The 17,214-nt window shown below is 33.7% G+C and overlaps 1 protein-coding gene and 1 long non-coding RNA gene across 3 annotated transcripts; both read left to right on the top strand.

The window, feature by feature from the left end:
- Window positions 1-53: 53 nt before the first annotated feature.
- On the top strand, window positions 54-5,281 carry LOC102667834 (uncharacterized). 2 transcript variants are annotated; one of them, XR_005886459.1, is made up of 5 exons: window positions 84-189; window positions 291-495; window positions 3,796-3,867; window positions 3,976-4,038; window positions 5,016-5,281. It is a non-coding gene; the product is annotated as an uncharacterized lncRNA (long non-coding RNA). The 2 variants fall into 2 exon arrangements; XR_415803.4 differs by having other exon boundaries at window positions 54-495.
- A 1,917-nt stretch (window positions 5,282-7,198) lies between these two features.
- LOC100795266 (pseudouridine-5'-phosphate glycosidase) lies at window positions 7,199-14,390 on the top strand. Its single transcript, XM_006586687.4, has 13 exons — window positions 7,199-7,358; window positions 7,445-7,550; window positions 7,625-7,735; window positions 8,188-8,270; window positions 9,087-9,146; window positions 9,233-9,293; window positions 9,615-9,721; window positions 9,802-9,879; window positions 11,018-11,063; window positions 11,141-11,261; window positions 11,360-11,445; window positions 11,999-12,080; window positions 14,078-14,390. The coding sequence occupies exons 1-13, from the start codon at window positions 7,287-7,289 to the stop codon at window positions 14,082-14,084; spliced, it is 1,020 nt and encodes a 339-aa protein (XP_006586750.1). The 5' UTR covers window positions 7,199-7,286; the 3' UTR covers window positions 14,085-14,390.
- Window positions 14,391-17,214: the final 2,824 nt, after the last annotated feature.

The following is a 17,214-nucleotide window of genomic DNA, read 5'->3' as shown; positions in this document are numbered from 1 at the left end:
TTATTATGACTTATTTTTCTATAATTAATAATTATTTTTCAATACCATAATGTTATAAGAGAAAAATTTGATGAGCTTGTAGAAAGAAAGAAAGAAAGAAAAAAGCATATCATTAATGGGGCTTGGAGTGATTGGACTTGAAGGAGTAGGGGAGCCCTAAGCCTAAGCCCAAAGTGCACAATGCAAGGAGTGAGTTTTGGTTAGCGTGCATGCGAGTAGGAAGACAAGTACGATATCGATTCCGTTTCTCAAATTTGTGAGTCCAATGATTCATTCTTATTTGCTTGCAGCAGCAGCTACGCTACGCGACGCAACGCAACGCAACACAACACAAGCAAAACCAAAAAATAAAAAATAAAAATTAAAAGAAGGCAAAGTTCTCGTGTTTGATTCCTAATGGTGACGAGAAAGCTGATTCGCGATTTGTTACTCTCCAAACGATCCCTTCTTCTTCTTCAATGAGTTCTCTAAGAAGATTAAGGGCGAAGCTGTTAGGTATTCCTCTTTCTCTCCTTTTCTAATTCAATTGCACCATAACACTTATAACAGCTATGTTCGAGTTTAACGCGATTGGTTAGTGAATTCTGTGAGCTTATTTGTAGGCGAACGAGACTATTTTCTAATTCAATTGCATCACACTTTTACTATGCCTTTTCTCTTCTTTTTTCCTTTTGTAAACCAAACGAGGGAACATCTTTTCCCTCCACTCCATTCCCTTCCATCAATCGAAACAGACCTTTAAATGACATAAGTGGTATTATTTTCTCAACACTCTCCCTCAAGCTCAAGCTTATTATGCTTTAGCTTGTTACAAGAAAATTTATTCCCAGCAAGAGGATAAACAACTGAACTCCACTAAAAACAATATTTTGAAGACAACTGAGGGATGTTGGTGAAATCGGGGAATATTACTAGAAAGAGAGAGCTGGAATACCCATCAGCCTAAGAAAATTCAAAGTAAGTTCTCACTTTCTTAAAAAACCAGCATTTGGAAGATTCAAACCAGTATTAGTGAAGACCCAAAATTATTTAAACTGAAGAGAGGAAATCACCATATCCAGCAAAGCCCAGAAAAGTCACCGAGAAACACGCTGGAAAATGCCAGTGACAAAAACGGCAACCAGAAAATTCTTTGCCGTTAAATAAGCAGCAAGCTGAAGGCGATGGCCAGAAAAAGTGCTGGAAAAAACGGCAACATGATAGGTGACCAAAATTCTTCCCCGGAAAATGAACAGCAAGCAGAAGGCGGTGGCAAACCACTGGCTAAAATCCTCAAAGAATCCGTAACAACCATAAAAGTGCAGAAAAGGATGAACAAACAGCACCTACAATGTAAGAAAGAAGCTGGAAAACTGGGTTACAGAGGAACATCTCCAAAAACAGCGCGGATCAGGCCCAAACTCCAGGGTTATGGTCGCACAAAAGAGGCAACCACTGTGTGAAAAACACGACCTGAACGGACGCAGGACGCGCTGCCACGTGCCGAGAGACCTTCTGGCACTGATGCTGTTTGGTGTGCCTAGCAAACCTGCGTGAGTGCATCTGATGTCAGATGGGGACGCCGTTGATGACGGCAGAGACGACATTAGTGGGTTTGTCTGCTGGAAAGTTAGCCAGAGAGACGACGGCAGTAGGCAGAGAAATCACCGGAATGCGGAAACAATTTGCTGGAAGAAGGGCAACAAGTGGAAAAAATTATAGAAGAAGGGCAGTGAGTAAAAAGGCTCACCGGGGACAATGGGTACCAGTGAGGAACGATTTGTTGTTATTCCTCTATCGAGTTCTAGATACCATGTTGAATTACATAAATCAGAGGCATAGTAGGCTGAAACTGTGTGTCTGAAATACACCTCGGATGACTGTATATATAGGCTTATTGCATTAAATAAATAAATCGAGAGAATTTGTTGAGATATGATTCTGGTATGTGTTGAGATATAATTATGGTATGATTGTTTCCTTATTTAATATTTACATTAAGATTGCTTCCTTATTTACATTATTGATTTAGTTTCCTAGTTCCTACAATTAAGGGATTAGATTATTACTGTAGGACATTCTCTGTAGGCATTTAGAATATACAATTCAGATATTCAAGTTGGTACCAAAGCCTGGTTGAGAGATAACGAAAAATTGTACTCCACCAAGGACTTGCTGATCCCGCTGGACCACTTTGCTTGTCCTCTGTTTGTCACCCTTCTTTCGGCTGCCTATTTCCACATTCCAGTGGACCTTTATACTCGACGTATCTTTTCCAGCAATGCTTTTTCAGTGACATTTCCAACCGGTGACCCCATTACTTGACTCGTCTTCTGCCAGTCTACATGGCGGTGGACATGACTTCGGTATCCGACTTGTCATGCGCTCTTACGTGCCTTTCCTTCTATGCGCCAAACAGCCCCGTGCGAACCTTTCGTCGGCGTGTGACGGTGCATGATAATGTCCTTTTTTGCCGTCGACATCACGGGCAGACTCACCTTTCGTCGACGTGTTTTTTCAGTTCCTATCTCTCTCAACAATGACTTCCACTGCCCTATCTCTGTCCCACATGCACTGGCCTCGTCTTTGTCCTAAATGCCTTGGCCCTTGTCTTTGTTCCAGTTGCACTAGCCCTTGTCTATGTCCCGGTTGCACTAGTCCTTGTCTTTGTCCCAAATATATTGGCCCCGTTTATGTCCCAGGTGCACTAGTCCCGATGATTGTCCTAGATGCATTTGTCTTGCCTTCAATTTGAATGATTATAGGTCTTCCACGAAAGAAATTGAAATTGACTGTCTTTTTATGCGATAGAAGATAATTTATGGAGAAGTTACTACCAGATAATCTATACCCTTCAGCTTGAGGGGGAGTGTTGAGATATGATTCTTATGTGTTAAGATATCATTTTGATATGATTGTTTCCTTATTTAATATTTACATTAAGATTGTTTCCTTATTTACATTATTAATTTAGTTTCCTAGTTACTATTTTTATGTAATTGATTTAGCTTGATTGTTATCCCTACAATTAAGGGATTAGATTATTACTGTAATTAAACATTGATTACTATAAATAAACAGTAAGGGGACATTCTCTTTAGGCATTTAGAATATACAATTCAGATATTGAAGTTCCTCTAAATGGAGATAATGTGCCTATAAACTATAATTAATACAATGAATGTAAAATATTTGATTGATTCTCAGCATGTGACATAGTTTGGGTTGACGAAAATTTCCTATGCTGCCAAAATTTCCTTTCTTTCTTTGAAGTATGTCCCCTTTTCCTCGTTGGTGACTTCTCATAATGCCATGTAAGAAGCCTTACTTGTTTTTAAGTGATATGACTTTTCATGCAATGCAAGAAATACAGTCTAATGGCCCGACATATGGGAATTCAGTATCATATTTATGTACTTGCAGTATTATGTTAAAACGCACATGCATACACTACCCAGTGACGTTACAAGACAAATAAAAAAATGTACTTGAGATATATTCTGTACTTTAGACAGCTTGGGATACAATTGTACATAGTTATTTTCCAAATGTTTTCTCCTTTATCTCTTCTAATATGTGAATGAAATATGAAAGGCAGATTTTCTAAGGTTGGATCATAGTTTTACTCATAAAAGATGCAATTCTGTTTTAAGTACTTTTTTTGTTCTCTGAATTTATCTTAGTTAAGCCAATCTGGCATTCTCTTGTGAATCTTACACAATTATTTCTACAGAAAAATATGATTAAGGCACTTGTACCTACTAGGATTAGGATATTTAGTGTTTTTTTGGCTTTTAAATATTTAACTCTATGCAGATTTTGCATGTATCTGATGTGGAAATAAGAGAGACCAAGATGATGGGCTCATCTCCAGTAATTATTGTAATGGTATGTAAATTATTACTTCCAGAAATTCATTGCTAATTTAGAAAATTTATTCTTATGCAGTAGAAATGAAAACTTACATAAGTGATTTTGTTAAATGAATTTTCACAGTTTCAAACACAGCAAATCTATTGTGTACGTGATAGGAATGGGGCAATTACAGAAGGAGGCAAGGTAAATACTGTGTTTTTAACAGTTTATATTTTTTAATTGCTACAATTTTAAAATGTTAGGAACCAAGAATTGAAATGAGAAAGAAAAAGGATTTTATTGACTAGTAAGAAAAGAACTGAAAATAGGAGAAAAACTCTCCTCCAAGGGTTTCTCTTTCACCAAGGATTTTTCCTTTCACAAAGAACTAATGCTCAATCTACAAATGATAAGATCCCCCTCTCTTCTATCCTTCTTCCCCTATTTATATCTAATATACCCCTCTAACTAACTAACTAACCCGTTAACTAATCAATATCCTAACTGTAGTAACTAACTCATTAATAGTCTAACCATCTTAACTAACTTTCCCTTCTCCTTATAGCCTAACAGAAAATGCTGTGTTTAAACTTAAACAAACAAAATCGGTAAAATTTCAATTAGTTTTTTCTGTCCCATTTGAGAGTGTGGGTGCCCCTTAATAGTTAATACTTAATAGTATAAGCATTTCTAATTCCATTACTTTGCACATTTTGCCTTCCCTTTCCCTTAAAATCTTGAATTCTTGATGTAATTTTTAGCCCATTCAATTCTATGTTGGGCTGTTCACGTCATCTCCTATCTATTAGAAATTACGGTAGGCATGGATCAAGTAAAGATGGATGATGTATGCATGTTTATACTGTGTGGAAATGCTTGGTTCCATAGTTGCACTATATATAAAATGGTTTGTTCTGTAAAGAGAAAGACATGCAAATGGCTTAATAATTACGCCCTTATGGCTCTTATCATGTCTCAATGCTTCCTGCTCTCTTATCTGGGGCTTCAGTTTTGATTTTTGTTCATGTTTTATGTTGTCCCCCATTTAAGTAGTAAATTTATAGTGTTGTCAATATACAAGTTAATGTACAGCATAATCTGGGACGTGTGTAATAATACCATTTCATGAAGTGAATGCAACCTTGCTTGTATGATTCTGATGTTATTTTTTTCTTTGCTAGGATACAATCCACACTGTATTCTATTTTTGGGCATTACAACAAATGGACCAAGAAGATCGTGGAGAAGATGGTATTTACTTAATGTGGAGACTAAGAGAGATGCAACAGCAAGGCATCCAAGCTCTCATCTAGTTTTTGACATGATTGCTTTTTCAGGGATTTGTATAATTGAACCTTTATATTATATACTACATTTACTCATTTCATTTCTTGGGGCCAAGTTGTTATATCCCGATCCTTCAATTTTTTTATGCTAACTAGAAAAATAGTTTGCACTTTTGTGTTCATTGATGTATGTTAGATGAGCTAGGCAATGTTTTTACTCTGCTCTCAAGCCTGGTAAATTGTCTATATTGTGACAAGTTATTTATTTCTTTTTAATTCATAATAATGATAATAATAACAACTTGTACCCTGCCTGTACGGTAAGCATTTTTTTCTGTTTACCAAAAGGTTTGGATATGCAGATTAATGTGTACAAATTGGTGTCTAAATACATAATTTGCATATAAAAACTCTAATGGTCAATGATGTAATGATGTCAAAGAAAGAGCCACTATTGAACATCATCTATAATTCTATAATTTTTTAATATTAGTATTACAGGGATTATCCATTTTTGATATTGTTTATTTGTAAAGGACTACTGAGTTATGTATTCGAAGACGTAAGGATAAATTTTAGGATAGATTCGTAAGTACATAACTACCTATTGCAATAATTTATCATATTTTAAAAAAATATTAAAGTATGATTATAAATACTTAGGTTTAAATAAATTTTTAGTCTTTATAATTTAACATTTTTTTTATTATTGTAATATTTTTAAGTTCTTGAAAACTTTTTTTTTTCCATCAAGTAGTTTAGGTAGCACTTTTTCACTATTCAATGTGCTATTTAAAACACTTTAAGGAAAAAAAAAAAAAAAAAAAGGTATTTAACTACTATCTCCATCCGTGCTCCGATTTGTTGCATCAAGGAGGCGACGATGGAGACTCTCAAAAACTACTACCTCCTCATTGACATTAACTACAAAGGTTTTTATGAATCATCTTTTGATCTAACTTTTTGCATCTCTGAAATCTCTTATGGTGAAGCAATTCTAGGGATTCACCAAGATACCTTATTGCATCCAATTTTTATAGAGATTGGTGGGGGCAAATCAAACCTAAAGATCAGTATTTACACAAGCCTTGGAGATTCGCTACTTCTCCTTTCTTTGTTGCATAACCATCACCACCAATTGCACAACCTCTTTCTTGGTACTCCTTGACCAAATCCACATTAACACTAGATCTCCAATAAGCATGCCCTCCGACAAGGACAAGTTTGACCTAGCGAAGCTCGCATTGTAACGATGGTGATGAGTTTGGCCCAGTAAATCTTGCATCCTAGTGCTTTTGCCCCAAACATTGTTGTTCTCGTGCTCATCCTAGCAGAGATCAAACTCTTAACCACCGTGTTCAACAACATTGCCATGGATCCTCCTTGCCAAATGCAAAGGCTTACACAAGGAGGGAGGATGAAGACACAAGAATTACAAGTTGGATCCTCCCAACATCAAAGTTTACATCCAAATTAACCATCGTGATATTCATACACATTGTGTTTTGGTCACATTCTTTTTTTTGCTTCTATTGATGCATGTCATTGGTACAAAAAGAGTTTTTTGTACTAAAGAATCATAGATCCTAGGAATCTTTCTTGAAATCATGATTCCTAGACATAATTAAAATTGGTTTGATTTGTCTTAAATATTTTTATAAATATTTATATAAGATTGTTTGAAATCAAATATTAACGTGATATTTTTATTGAAAGATTTAAATGTTTACCAAATTACATATTTTAATAGTGATATGAAAAATTTGAATTATATTTATCACAATATTTTTTTTTAACTCAAAAAAGTTAAATTTTCACTTTCTTTCACAAGAATGTTAGATTATTGAGAATGATTTTTTAAATTTGTATACCAAAACGTATGAATTAAAAATTTCCAACTTAAAATTCCTGCAAACTTTCCTATCAAATACCCTCTAAAAGTTGAAGAAGATTTATTTTTTTGGTCCCATGAAGCCACATTACGGAGGCAACCGACTTCACGTTTGGGACTAATTTGATTTGAGTGAAGAACATCAATTTTGGGGTCTTTTTTTTAATTTCGTTAAATCTAGGGACCAAAATGAGAGTTGGTTACAAATTGAGGGACCATAGTCGAGAATATATAAGGAAAAAGTGAATCTCTTGAGTGTTGAGTAAGCAGGCGGCATGGCATTCTCAGCGGTCTGGCGACTAGCGAATCTTGGGCGACACTTGGATTTGAGTGAATCAGTGAACAAGGTATTGTCGCATAATCATCGTTAGTATTTGCTGCTATACCAAGTTATATTATTCATATGCAAAGTGTAAAATGGGTTTTGATATAGGCTGCGCCAGTTGGGTCAATCAAGTTGAAGGTAGCTTCAGAGGTTTCTGAAGCATTATCACTGGGTCGTGCTGTTGTTGCTCTTGAATCTACCATTATTTCGCATGGTTCTCTCTACTTCCTCTTTCACCTCCCAATACCCACAACTTAGTATTTAGACTATACTCACTTTTGTTTGTAGGGATGCCATATCCCCAAAATTTGGAAACTGCAAAAGAGGTGGAACGTATTGTAAGAGAGAACGGTGCAGTTCCTGCAACCATTGCAATTTTAGATGGCACGCCTTGTGTAGGTCTTTATTGTCATCTTTCCCAACTCCATGCATTCAATTCTTATTTCACATTTTATCATTCCACTTGCAAGCACAATTGATCAGGTATGAGCAGAATGCTGGAGAGCTTGCACTTAACTACTTGTGGATTTCCTTTTTCATGTTGTCTTGTAAATCAAGTTTGGTTTTAAATGGGTGCTTGGAATGTAGAGAAGAGTAAAAATAGCAAACAATATTGATTCACAAAACAAACTAAATGGGAGTTAGGAAATCCACAAATTGTGAACTGCAAGCACTGTATTCTTATACCAGATCACTTGCTTTATGAGTCATTTGTTCACAAAGTTGAAAAATCAGATGAAGAGTTTGTCATCCCATTTTGACTTTGATTCTGCAATGATAATATTGTTTTATTGTATTTTTTTTGTTTAAAATGGACAATTTTTCTTTTCTTGTTTGTTTCATGTGGATAGGCCTAAGTGTAGAAGAACTTGAAAGGCTAGCTATTTTGGGAACCAGAGCTCAGAAGACAGCTCGAAGGGACATCGCACATGTTGTGAGTGTTTTGGCATCAGTATGCTCACCATATTTATGTAGTGTATAATTGTATACGTCTATATATGGATGTTCTTAGCAACCTTACAGAAAGAAAAGTAGAAAACTCATTATAGCCAAAATGTTGTGTAGTCCAAGAATTTTAAGCAACTACTATGTATAGAAAGAATTCCTTGGAATTATAAGTTGCCCCTATCCCACCATTTATTTTTATTAAAAAAAGTTAACAAATATTTTCAGAATATGTAACTATCATGAGGGACATAAAGTTATTGCTATAGTAAAGTTGAACTAATAGTTGAAAGAAAAAGTAAATCAATGAAAAGATCATTCAGCTTTATGATAAGGTTCATTTACTTATACTCACTCAAACATGACTTCAATGGTGCAAATTTTACTGCTAATAGTGATGGAAGACTTTGTTATCATCTTGCTGGTTCTTCCCAATTTGCTGATTACTTTTTTTTTTTGGCTGATATATTGTTCAACTAATATCTTAGATTCTTGCAACCATTTTGGATTGGTTTCTTGAATCTTGGGTTGACTAATAGTCTGAGACTTTTAGTTTTATCACCATAATATTTTGTACTTCTAATGGGCTAAATTTTGCTTGACTGGTTTTCAAATTTGTTACTGCCATTATATTCATCCTTTTAGGTTTTTTTTAATGTTATAAAACTTTTAGAAGTGAACTCTCTATAGTAATGGCATATTGATAAAAAAAATTATTACCTTTCTCATACCCACAACTAGTGTGCACATTTATGGTTTTTTAGTGTTTCACTACAGTTTTCATACTAACATATGTAATTTTTAGGTAGCTTGCGGTGGAAATGGTGCAACTACTGTTTCTGCAACAATGCTTTTTGCTTCAATGGTATTATTCTGATATACTGTCTCTTCATCACTGCTTGTATCGTGCATTTTGGTTTCACAGCCTATGCTTTTTAAAATTTTCTGCAGGTTCATATTCCCGTTTTTGTTACTGGGGGGATTGGGGGAGTGCACAGACATTCGGAACAGAGTATGTTAACCTCCTAAATCTTACTACTAGAAAGAATTGGTTTTCATAAAGGATGCTGACAAACCTTGTAAGATGACACATTTCAGATCAAATGAATCAACCAGTGCATGTTTTATGAATTATTGTCAGAATCCTTAAACAATGAAAAAGGAGATCTATTGCACCTGTCGAAGTTTGACCGTTCACAGAAAAAAACTTTATAATTTCATGCTGCCATCTACAAACATAAATGAATTTTCATTTTTTTTTTATATTATTGGGGTTTATGGAAATAAGTCTGGCATGTCTATTGAGCATATTACTTTTCATATTCTTGGGCAGCTATGGACATATCTTCTGATCTCACTGAGCTAGGCAGAACACCAGTAACAGTTGTATGTGCTGGTGTAAAATCAATATTAGATATTCCCAGGACGCTTGAATATCTGGTACCCATTTACTTTTGTGTCAATATTACTGAAGCAGTCATCTATTATAGCTTTTTATTATTTGTTTTTATCTTGAATAGGAAACACTAGGAGTTTGTGTAGCTGCTTACAAGACTAATGAGTTTCCTGCATTTTTCACGGAATCAAGTGGCTGCAAGGTATATTAAATTGCTTTCTCATAAGGCTTTCAGTTTTCTTAAGCATATTGAATACTTGGTGTGGTTGCACTTCAGTAAATAGCTTAATTACGTGCTTGTTTAGGTACGGTTGAGCCTGGTTTTCTTCATCTTAAAAGCTACTTTGAGGAAGTTAAAATAGCATAGGAAATAAAAATGCACTATTTGGTAAATTATATATATATATATATATATTTTGGCGTAAACCTCCGTAACCATTTCTCAACTCAAGCTTCTATCGTAGGGGCGGACCTATTGTAGGGCTGTGCATGTTTTTTTTTTTAAAGGTTCAGTTTTTTCAAAGAACCGAACCTAACTACTTTATGCAAACAGTTCAGTTTTTACTTTTTATGGTTTGGTTTGGTTTTTGAGCAGTTCAGTTTTTTGGCAACCCCTAAAATGTAGTAGATAGATAGATCGCTAGGAATAAAGAAATCAGAGAAGAAAAAATCTCTTCCAGACCATCCAAAACTACCCAATTGATCGTCTACCTCTCATTTCCGGTTCAGTTTTTCAAAGATTAGAACCAAACTACATTATTAAAACAGTTTGGTTTTTTTGAACACCCCAAAAATGTAGTGGATAGAGAGCTAGTAATAAAGAAATCAGAGAAGAAAAACATCTCTTCCTTATGGCAAGAGTCATCCAAAACTACCCAATTTGATTGCCTACCTCTCATTTCCTCCCTTTTTCCCTTGTATTTGGCCTCAAACTTTATGTCAATGCTTCCCCTTTAATAATTGGTCATGAATATATAACAGTGTTTAACTGTAATGTTGTGTCTTGGATGACCACACTAAGCCTTTTATTTAAAATGAGCAAATAGGATCAGTATTAATTGCATAGTATCAATCTCATAATGAGTAATAAAGATTAAATCACTAATTGCTATCTAATCATAAATAAGAGAATAATATTAAATCTAACATAACCATTCACAATACATTTCAATTCATGATTTTGAAAATAGGCCTTCTGATTCGTGATTAATAATTTCACAACCATGTTTTCACCATCATTATTATGATAGCATTTTAGTATTTAAATAGAATAATGTACCAAGAAATGAGTTTAATTGAAAACATCTTATTTGATCATTTATTCATTGTAAAATTTCCAGGTCTCATGTCGGGTAGATACCCCTGAAGACTGTGCTTCCTTAATAGGCAAGGAAAACAATCTTTTTTTTGGTAAATTTATATTTTATCTATTTGATCTCTTTTAATTTTTATTCTTCTAGCAGAAGCAAGCATCAAACTCAAGCTTGGAACTGGAATTTTGATAGCAGTTCCTATTCCTCAAGAACACTCAACTTCTGGACACATAATTGAATCTGCCATTCAGAAAGCCATTAAAGAAGCTAGGTAAATGTTTTTGTTCTCTCGCTTTCTCTATCCATTATGGCATAATATGTATGTTGTACATTAAATGGTTTTCTATTGTTTTCATCATCCACTTGCAGGGAAAAGAATATAACAGGAAATGCTGAGACTCCTTTCTTGCTTGCTAGAGTAAATGACCTGACTGGAGGTGCTTCACTTGCTGCAAGTATCCACTTTTAAAGTTTTCCAACAATACATTGTCATAAAAACAATAATTAACAAAGTACTACCTTTGGTCCTCTATATATAAGAAACATAGGACTAAATCATCAAGAACAAGGAATGTGGTTAAATTAGTTGTTTTTATTTCATACTAGCGTAAATTCAAATTTTATTCCCAAAATGCCCTTAAGATTAATTGTTTTAAGTGGTAGTTAGATATTGACACTACTCATAATCCAAGGAATACCAATGAGTTATATTGTTAATAGCTCATTAAATGCATCCACTTTCATGGGGAATGAGTGAAATCTCATTAATAGACTTCACAATAAATTAAGGGTATAAAAGGAAACTAGTCATTAATACATTTAAAAGAGGTCATATGTTTCTTATAATTAGGACAAAAAAAAAATACTACGATTTGTTTCTTACATAAAGGACCAGAGGTAGTATGTTTTAATATAAATTTTAGTCTATTGTAACTAATATGATTTCAAATGTAATGTCCAAATTAAATATTTGATCTAGTGTTAAAGTGAATCTTAACAATAATTTAGACATTGCTCTTGTGAAGAATAATGCTCTTGTTGGAGCTAAAGTTGCTGTAGCCCTTGCTCAATTAAGAGAAAATTGTCAAAGGTGAGCTTATACCAGTTCAGCATGAGCGGGTATATGTATGACATTGATTCTTATCTTTGTAGCTGCAAATTTTACTTAACATAATCCTGAGAAGGTTTCTCCGGTGTCAAATGTTAACATCTCTGTGTCTTATCTATGCAAGATAGATTTTCTTTAATGAGATAAATATGTAATATTGAGGAAATTTTTGCTATTACATCCCAAATTAACTTGCAGGAAGCATGTAGTATGGAGTTTTTGTTTCGGGAAAAAGAAAGCAACTAGATAAGTTAGGAGAGAAACTAGTTCTGCAGTTCATGTAGAATTTGCTGTCACATATGTACATAAAAAATGGAAAATGAGGAAACAATACATGTGCTTCCTGGATTGCTTAGAAACAGGACAATAGATCATTTTCATCAACTAAGCTATTGTTATCGCAAGCATTGATGGGTAGGCAAGGGGAAAGCGGCATAGTGGAGAAGGCACTGGAGTGAGAATGAGAAATTGTAGACAAGGGTGCTTGTGGATTGGTTTTGAGAAAAAATTCCTACATATCTAATTTAATCAATTTTTATAATATTATCTTATTGGTTTGGTTCAAATGTAAATATCCAATTCAATATCAGTTTGGATTAGACTGGTTATTCAATTTTTTTTTTATAGAAATTTAATTTCATCAAATACAAGTCTAAACTAATTCATCAAGATACAAATTTAAAATCTTTAATTTAATTCCAAATTGATTGATCGCTACTGTTTGGATCCTATTGTACAGAAGGTTTCTTTGTAGACAGGATTAAATCCCGGCAGTAGGAGATTATTAGGTGGTAAAGGGATATGCAGCAATTCAGGAGTTTCCTATTTTACTTTGGATTCTAGTTAAAGAGGCACATGCTCTTCTTACAAAATTGAAAGAATCTAGGTGTGAGCAATAAAATAAAAAGTGTGGGAAATTGCGAGAAACTGTAGAGTAATCTTTGAGAAAATCTATGCGAAACTTTACATTCATATCTGATAAAATACTCGATGAATTCTTGCATCTAGAGTCTGGTGCACAGTTTGAAAAAGGTTGCAACAGCTAACTAACTCTAAAGAAGCTATTACAACTAGCTAACTTTGAACAACAGCTACAAAGGGTTTCAACAGAAGTTAGCAGCTTCTCTAGCTGAACTGGTAACTAGCTTACTCTGCTACACGAGTATGTTTAACATTCCCCCTGCTAACTCGTTGATAAAATTGGTTGAACAGGCGGTGTTTATCTTTAACATGACAGTTCCTTAGTGAGAACATGACATGATTATAGATCCAACTGACTCAACAAGGCTCTAATGGTTTACTCTTGTCGGTTTACACCCACCTTAGAGGGGGAATATATGTATGCACTTATGCGACAACTAGGATTGATGGATTGAATCCACGCATATGACATTGACATGGATGCATTGAATGAATTAAGGATGACTGCCTATAAATTTTATATGAAAATGAGATACTTTATCTAAGGAGATGGAGTCTCGGTTTATGTGACTTGAGGGAAGATTTATGTTAAATTATTATGGATAATTATGATGTCAAAATTTAGTGAAACTTGCATGACTTATCTTTGGATTGTAGTGGTAGACGAGTGCATGATATATTGATGTATATTAGAGAATATTCTGGTTGGAAAACATGATGTGCTGTTTATTTCTTGGATTATATTCAACTTATTTTAGTTCTTATTCTGCTAATTTTCCTAATTCCTATAAAATAAAGATTACTGAATCATGCTTCCTTTAACTTATTCTGCTCCAGAAAAGGAAAGGCACTATATGATGACCATGGTTTTGGGTTGTTTCGAACAATGTGGCATATTAATTGAATTATGTTTCTTGTAAATTCCTTATTACTTTTATGTTCATGTTTCTTGTAAATTCCTTATTACTTTTATGTTCCTTATAATGATTGGATGTGTATGTTACTCCTGATATGGGTTCCTATCTTATTATCTGTTGTGTGTTTTTGTATAAATAAAGATCTTAGAAGTTGGAAGATGGCCTCCACAACCAGTCTGATCCAACTACAATTGGGAGCAGGAACCTAGAAACTTGATCACTCTGCTAGTGCTTCACTTCTTGACGTTTTGTGTTGTATTATCCCCCCGGTTTTCCTTGTGAAGTGGATATTTTTTTTTGCTGTTGTTGTTCGTTATGCATTTCAAAATTGCAGAAGTGGTTAGTGAACTTGACAAAACATATATGTTGTGAGAGGGATACTGCTGGACAGGAAAGATTTAAAATTCTAATTCAATCTTTCCAAGCTAAATTAAGGACGCATCTGTTGCTGTCATTGTTTATGATATTATGATCTTTCATTGTTTATTTATAGTTAATTAGAGTTTTTTTCTCTCTTTTTGGATGTTGGTTATTTAAAATGGTGAATTTGAAGATCTGACTTTGTTATTCATTTTTTTTTCGATAGAGGAATAAACATATAATCCCTAGGGGTGTTCAAATTCAAACTGATAAAAAATAAAAATAAAAAATCTGAAGACCGAATCAAATCGGTTCTTTTTGCATTTGTTTGGATGATTTTTTTTTTCTCAAACTGATTTGTTTGGTTCAGTTTGCGGTTGTTGCTTTTGAAATTGAATCAAACTACAATACTTATATTAACACTTGTATTACTTTAGAATTCATTTGGGAGAGGTTTTAATTTTGAGTTTCAAAATTTTTAAAAATAGCAATCAGATTTTAGTTTTAGTTTCAAAAAAATTTAAACCATTTTTAAAATATGATTAGTTTCAAATAAACTCATTTTGAAATTTCATATTAATTTAAAATTAGTTTAAGAGTGTTTTTGTGTGTAGTGACGAGAATGATGATGATGATACCAATAACAACAACGGTGATAGAGATATTAGTGATAGTTGTGGTGATAGTGGTGGAGGTGGTTGTAGTGGTGACAAAGGTAATATTAATGGCAGTGATGGAGGTGATATCAATGATAGTGGTGGTGTTGGTGGTAGTGACAAAGGTAGTATTGTTGGTAGTGGTGATGGTGACAATGAGGTAGTAGTTACATTAATGATAGTGGTGGTGGTGATGTTAGTGACTACAATGGTAACAATAACGGTGATGTTGGTAATGACACTAGGTGGTGGCAGTTGTGATAACATTGGTGGGGTGGTAGTAGTGTTGGTGATTGTGGTAGTGGTGGTAATCAGTTATGATGACAACAACAATGATAATGATGGTATCAATGACATAAGTGGTATTAGTGATGGTGATAAAAGATTGTATTGGTGGTGTTAGTGGTCATGATGATGGTGGCATTAGAATATTTTATAAACAAATACGTTATAATCTCTTTAAACCAATGATACTTACACATCATAATTCTCTTTGACCCAATAGGGTAGAAATACTAAAAAATCATGTGTTTTTTTTTTCACTTCTAATTTCCAAAGAATTCAGGAAAATCCTTGAAAGAAAAATAATTATTCATTTTTATAATTTATTATTCCATTGGCATATTTTTTAAATTGTAGGAGAGCTAAAGAACATGTTAAATGTAATTGTCGTTTAATTTATAATTATCATTTATGATAATACTATACATAAATAATATTATTTTCCTTTTCCTTTTATGTATGTAATATTTCTTAACATATTTTTGCTGTATAGGTCGAAGAGAAGCAAATATTGATTAGCGTGTGTCTTCTGTCGTCAAAGGATTTGAAGTTTGAGAGTCTCCTTCACCTCCTGATCCAGCAACCTATATATTATTGTCGAATTCGTATGCATCAGAAGGGAGGTGGGATGATGTGGCAGCCTTAAGAAAAAGCATGAAACAATAAAACCAATTTTGAGTTTAGAGTTCTTGGCCTCAGGTACTGTAAATTTCGAAGGGTTATTTAATACCTTATCTTTTGCAAGAGTTATTCACTTTTTTGCTGCTCAGACTATGCAAAGATTGTGAACGAACCACTAGCTAATTGCTAATGGTTGACAAGCATTTGTTTTGAATGATGAGGCTCGATGCTACCGTATACGGTACACCATTTTCTTGTTTATGGTGCCTTATTCCACATATAATATATTGTGCTAAAATAGCAGTCTAAACTGTACTATTGTCAAGCCTTGAGAGATGACAACAATCTCTGAGCAAACATTTCAATTTCAATTATAGTAGATTTTTCACTATAAAAATAAAATAAAATCACATCCGCAGAGGAGATAAGGAAGTTCTAACTATAATCGGGAGAAAAAATTAGAGCAATCTGGATAGGCCAAGATCATTGATATATGTAACTTCCCGTTTGGCTAATAAAGCATAAACGGAAAAATGGTGATGATCCGTAATTAGAGCAATCAATATAGGCCAAGATTATCAATTTATGTAAGTCTACGAAGTTAGGAACAAGCACAGTAATAAAATTATGTTTTTTACATTTATTATTTTAATTTAAATTATAATACAAATAAAATAATATTTTGAGTTGAAATAAAATAATATAAAAAGTATTAATACGTGGGGTAGAATCACAAAATTATGTTAAGTATTCACTTTAAAAATCTTAACCATAGAGTAATTTTTTTACGTAAAGTATTTAAATTTATGTGACATAATAAGTCCCACAAAATTATGATAACTATGCATATGGATGGGAGTTACTCTAATTGAGTTATTTGCATTCATGAAAAATTAGAGATTTCAAAAGGCAAGCAAAAGATATCGCATCCAGTTCTTTTATAAAATTAAATTAACTAATTCATTAAGATTAAAAAAATTAGTTATATTATAAAGGTCATGTGGATTTTTCCTATTTACCCCTGCTAAAAACAGCCACCCTAAAGAGTATCAAACTTAAAAAGTAAAATCAGCACTAGAACTCATTTGTAAATTAGAGTAACAACTAGACTTTAAGTAATTGGGTATCCAAACCCACACGACCATGACACCTTACATGTGGAACCTATGGAACTCAAAGGCTTTTCCCGCCAAAAACAACTAAAAATAAGAAAGTTCCTATCATGTATGGATAAAATCAACTCAGTCTTTGCAGGAGCTACCACTGTACACATGGCCTAAATCCTCTTGTGCATCCCACAAGTTAATTATTTTTTTCTTCTAAGAAATAGACAAATACCAAAAAATTTATAATAATTCA

The sequence above is a fragment of the Glycine max genome, chromosome 9 (assembly GCF_000004515.6).
Source record: "Glycine max cultivar Williams 82 chromosome 9, Glycine_max_v4.0, whole genome shotgun sequence".
Taxonomy (NCBI): Eukaryota; Viridiplantae; Streptophyta; class Magnoliopsida; order Fabales; family Fabaceae; genus Glycine; species Glycine max.
This window is presented reverse-complemented; position numbering and strand designations above follow the sequence as displayed.

Bases quoted from the DNA above. Each gene is read 5' to 3' on its own strand.
- LOC100795266 (XM_006586687.4), top strand. From the start codon at position 7,287: ATGGCATTCTCAGCGGTCTGGCGACTAGCGAATCTTGGGCGACACTTG. The intron at 7,359-7,444 runs GTATTGTCGCAT...GTTTTGATATAG, and splicing joins TGAGTGAATCAGTGAACAAG to GCTGCGCCAGTTGGGTCAAT. The intron at 7,736-8,187 runs GTCTTTATTGTC...TCATGTGGATAG, and splicing joins AGATGGCACGCCTTGTGTAG to GCCTAAGTGTAGAAGAACTT.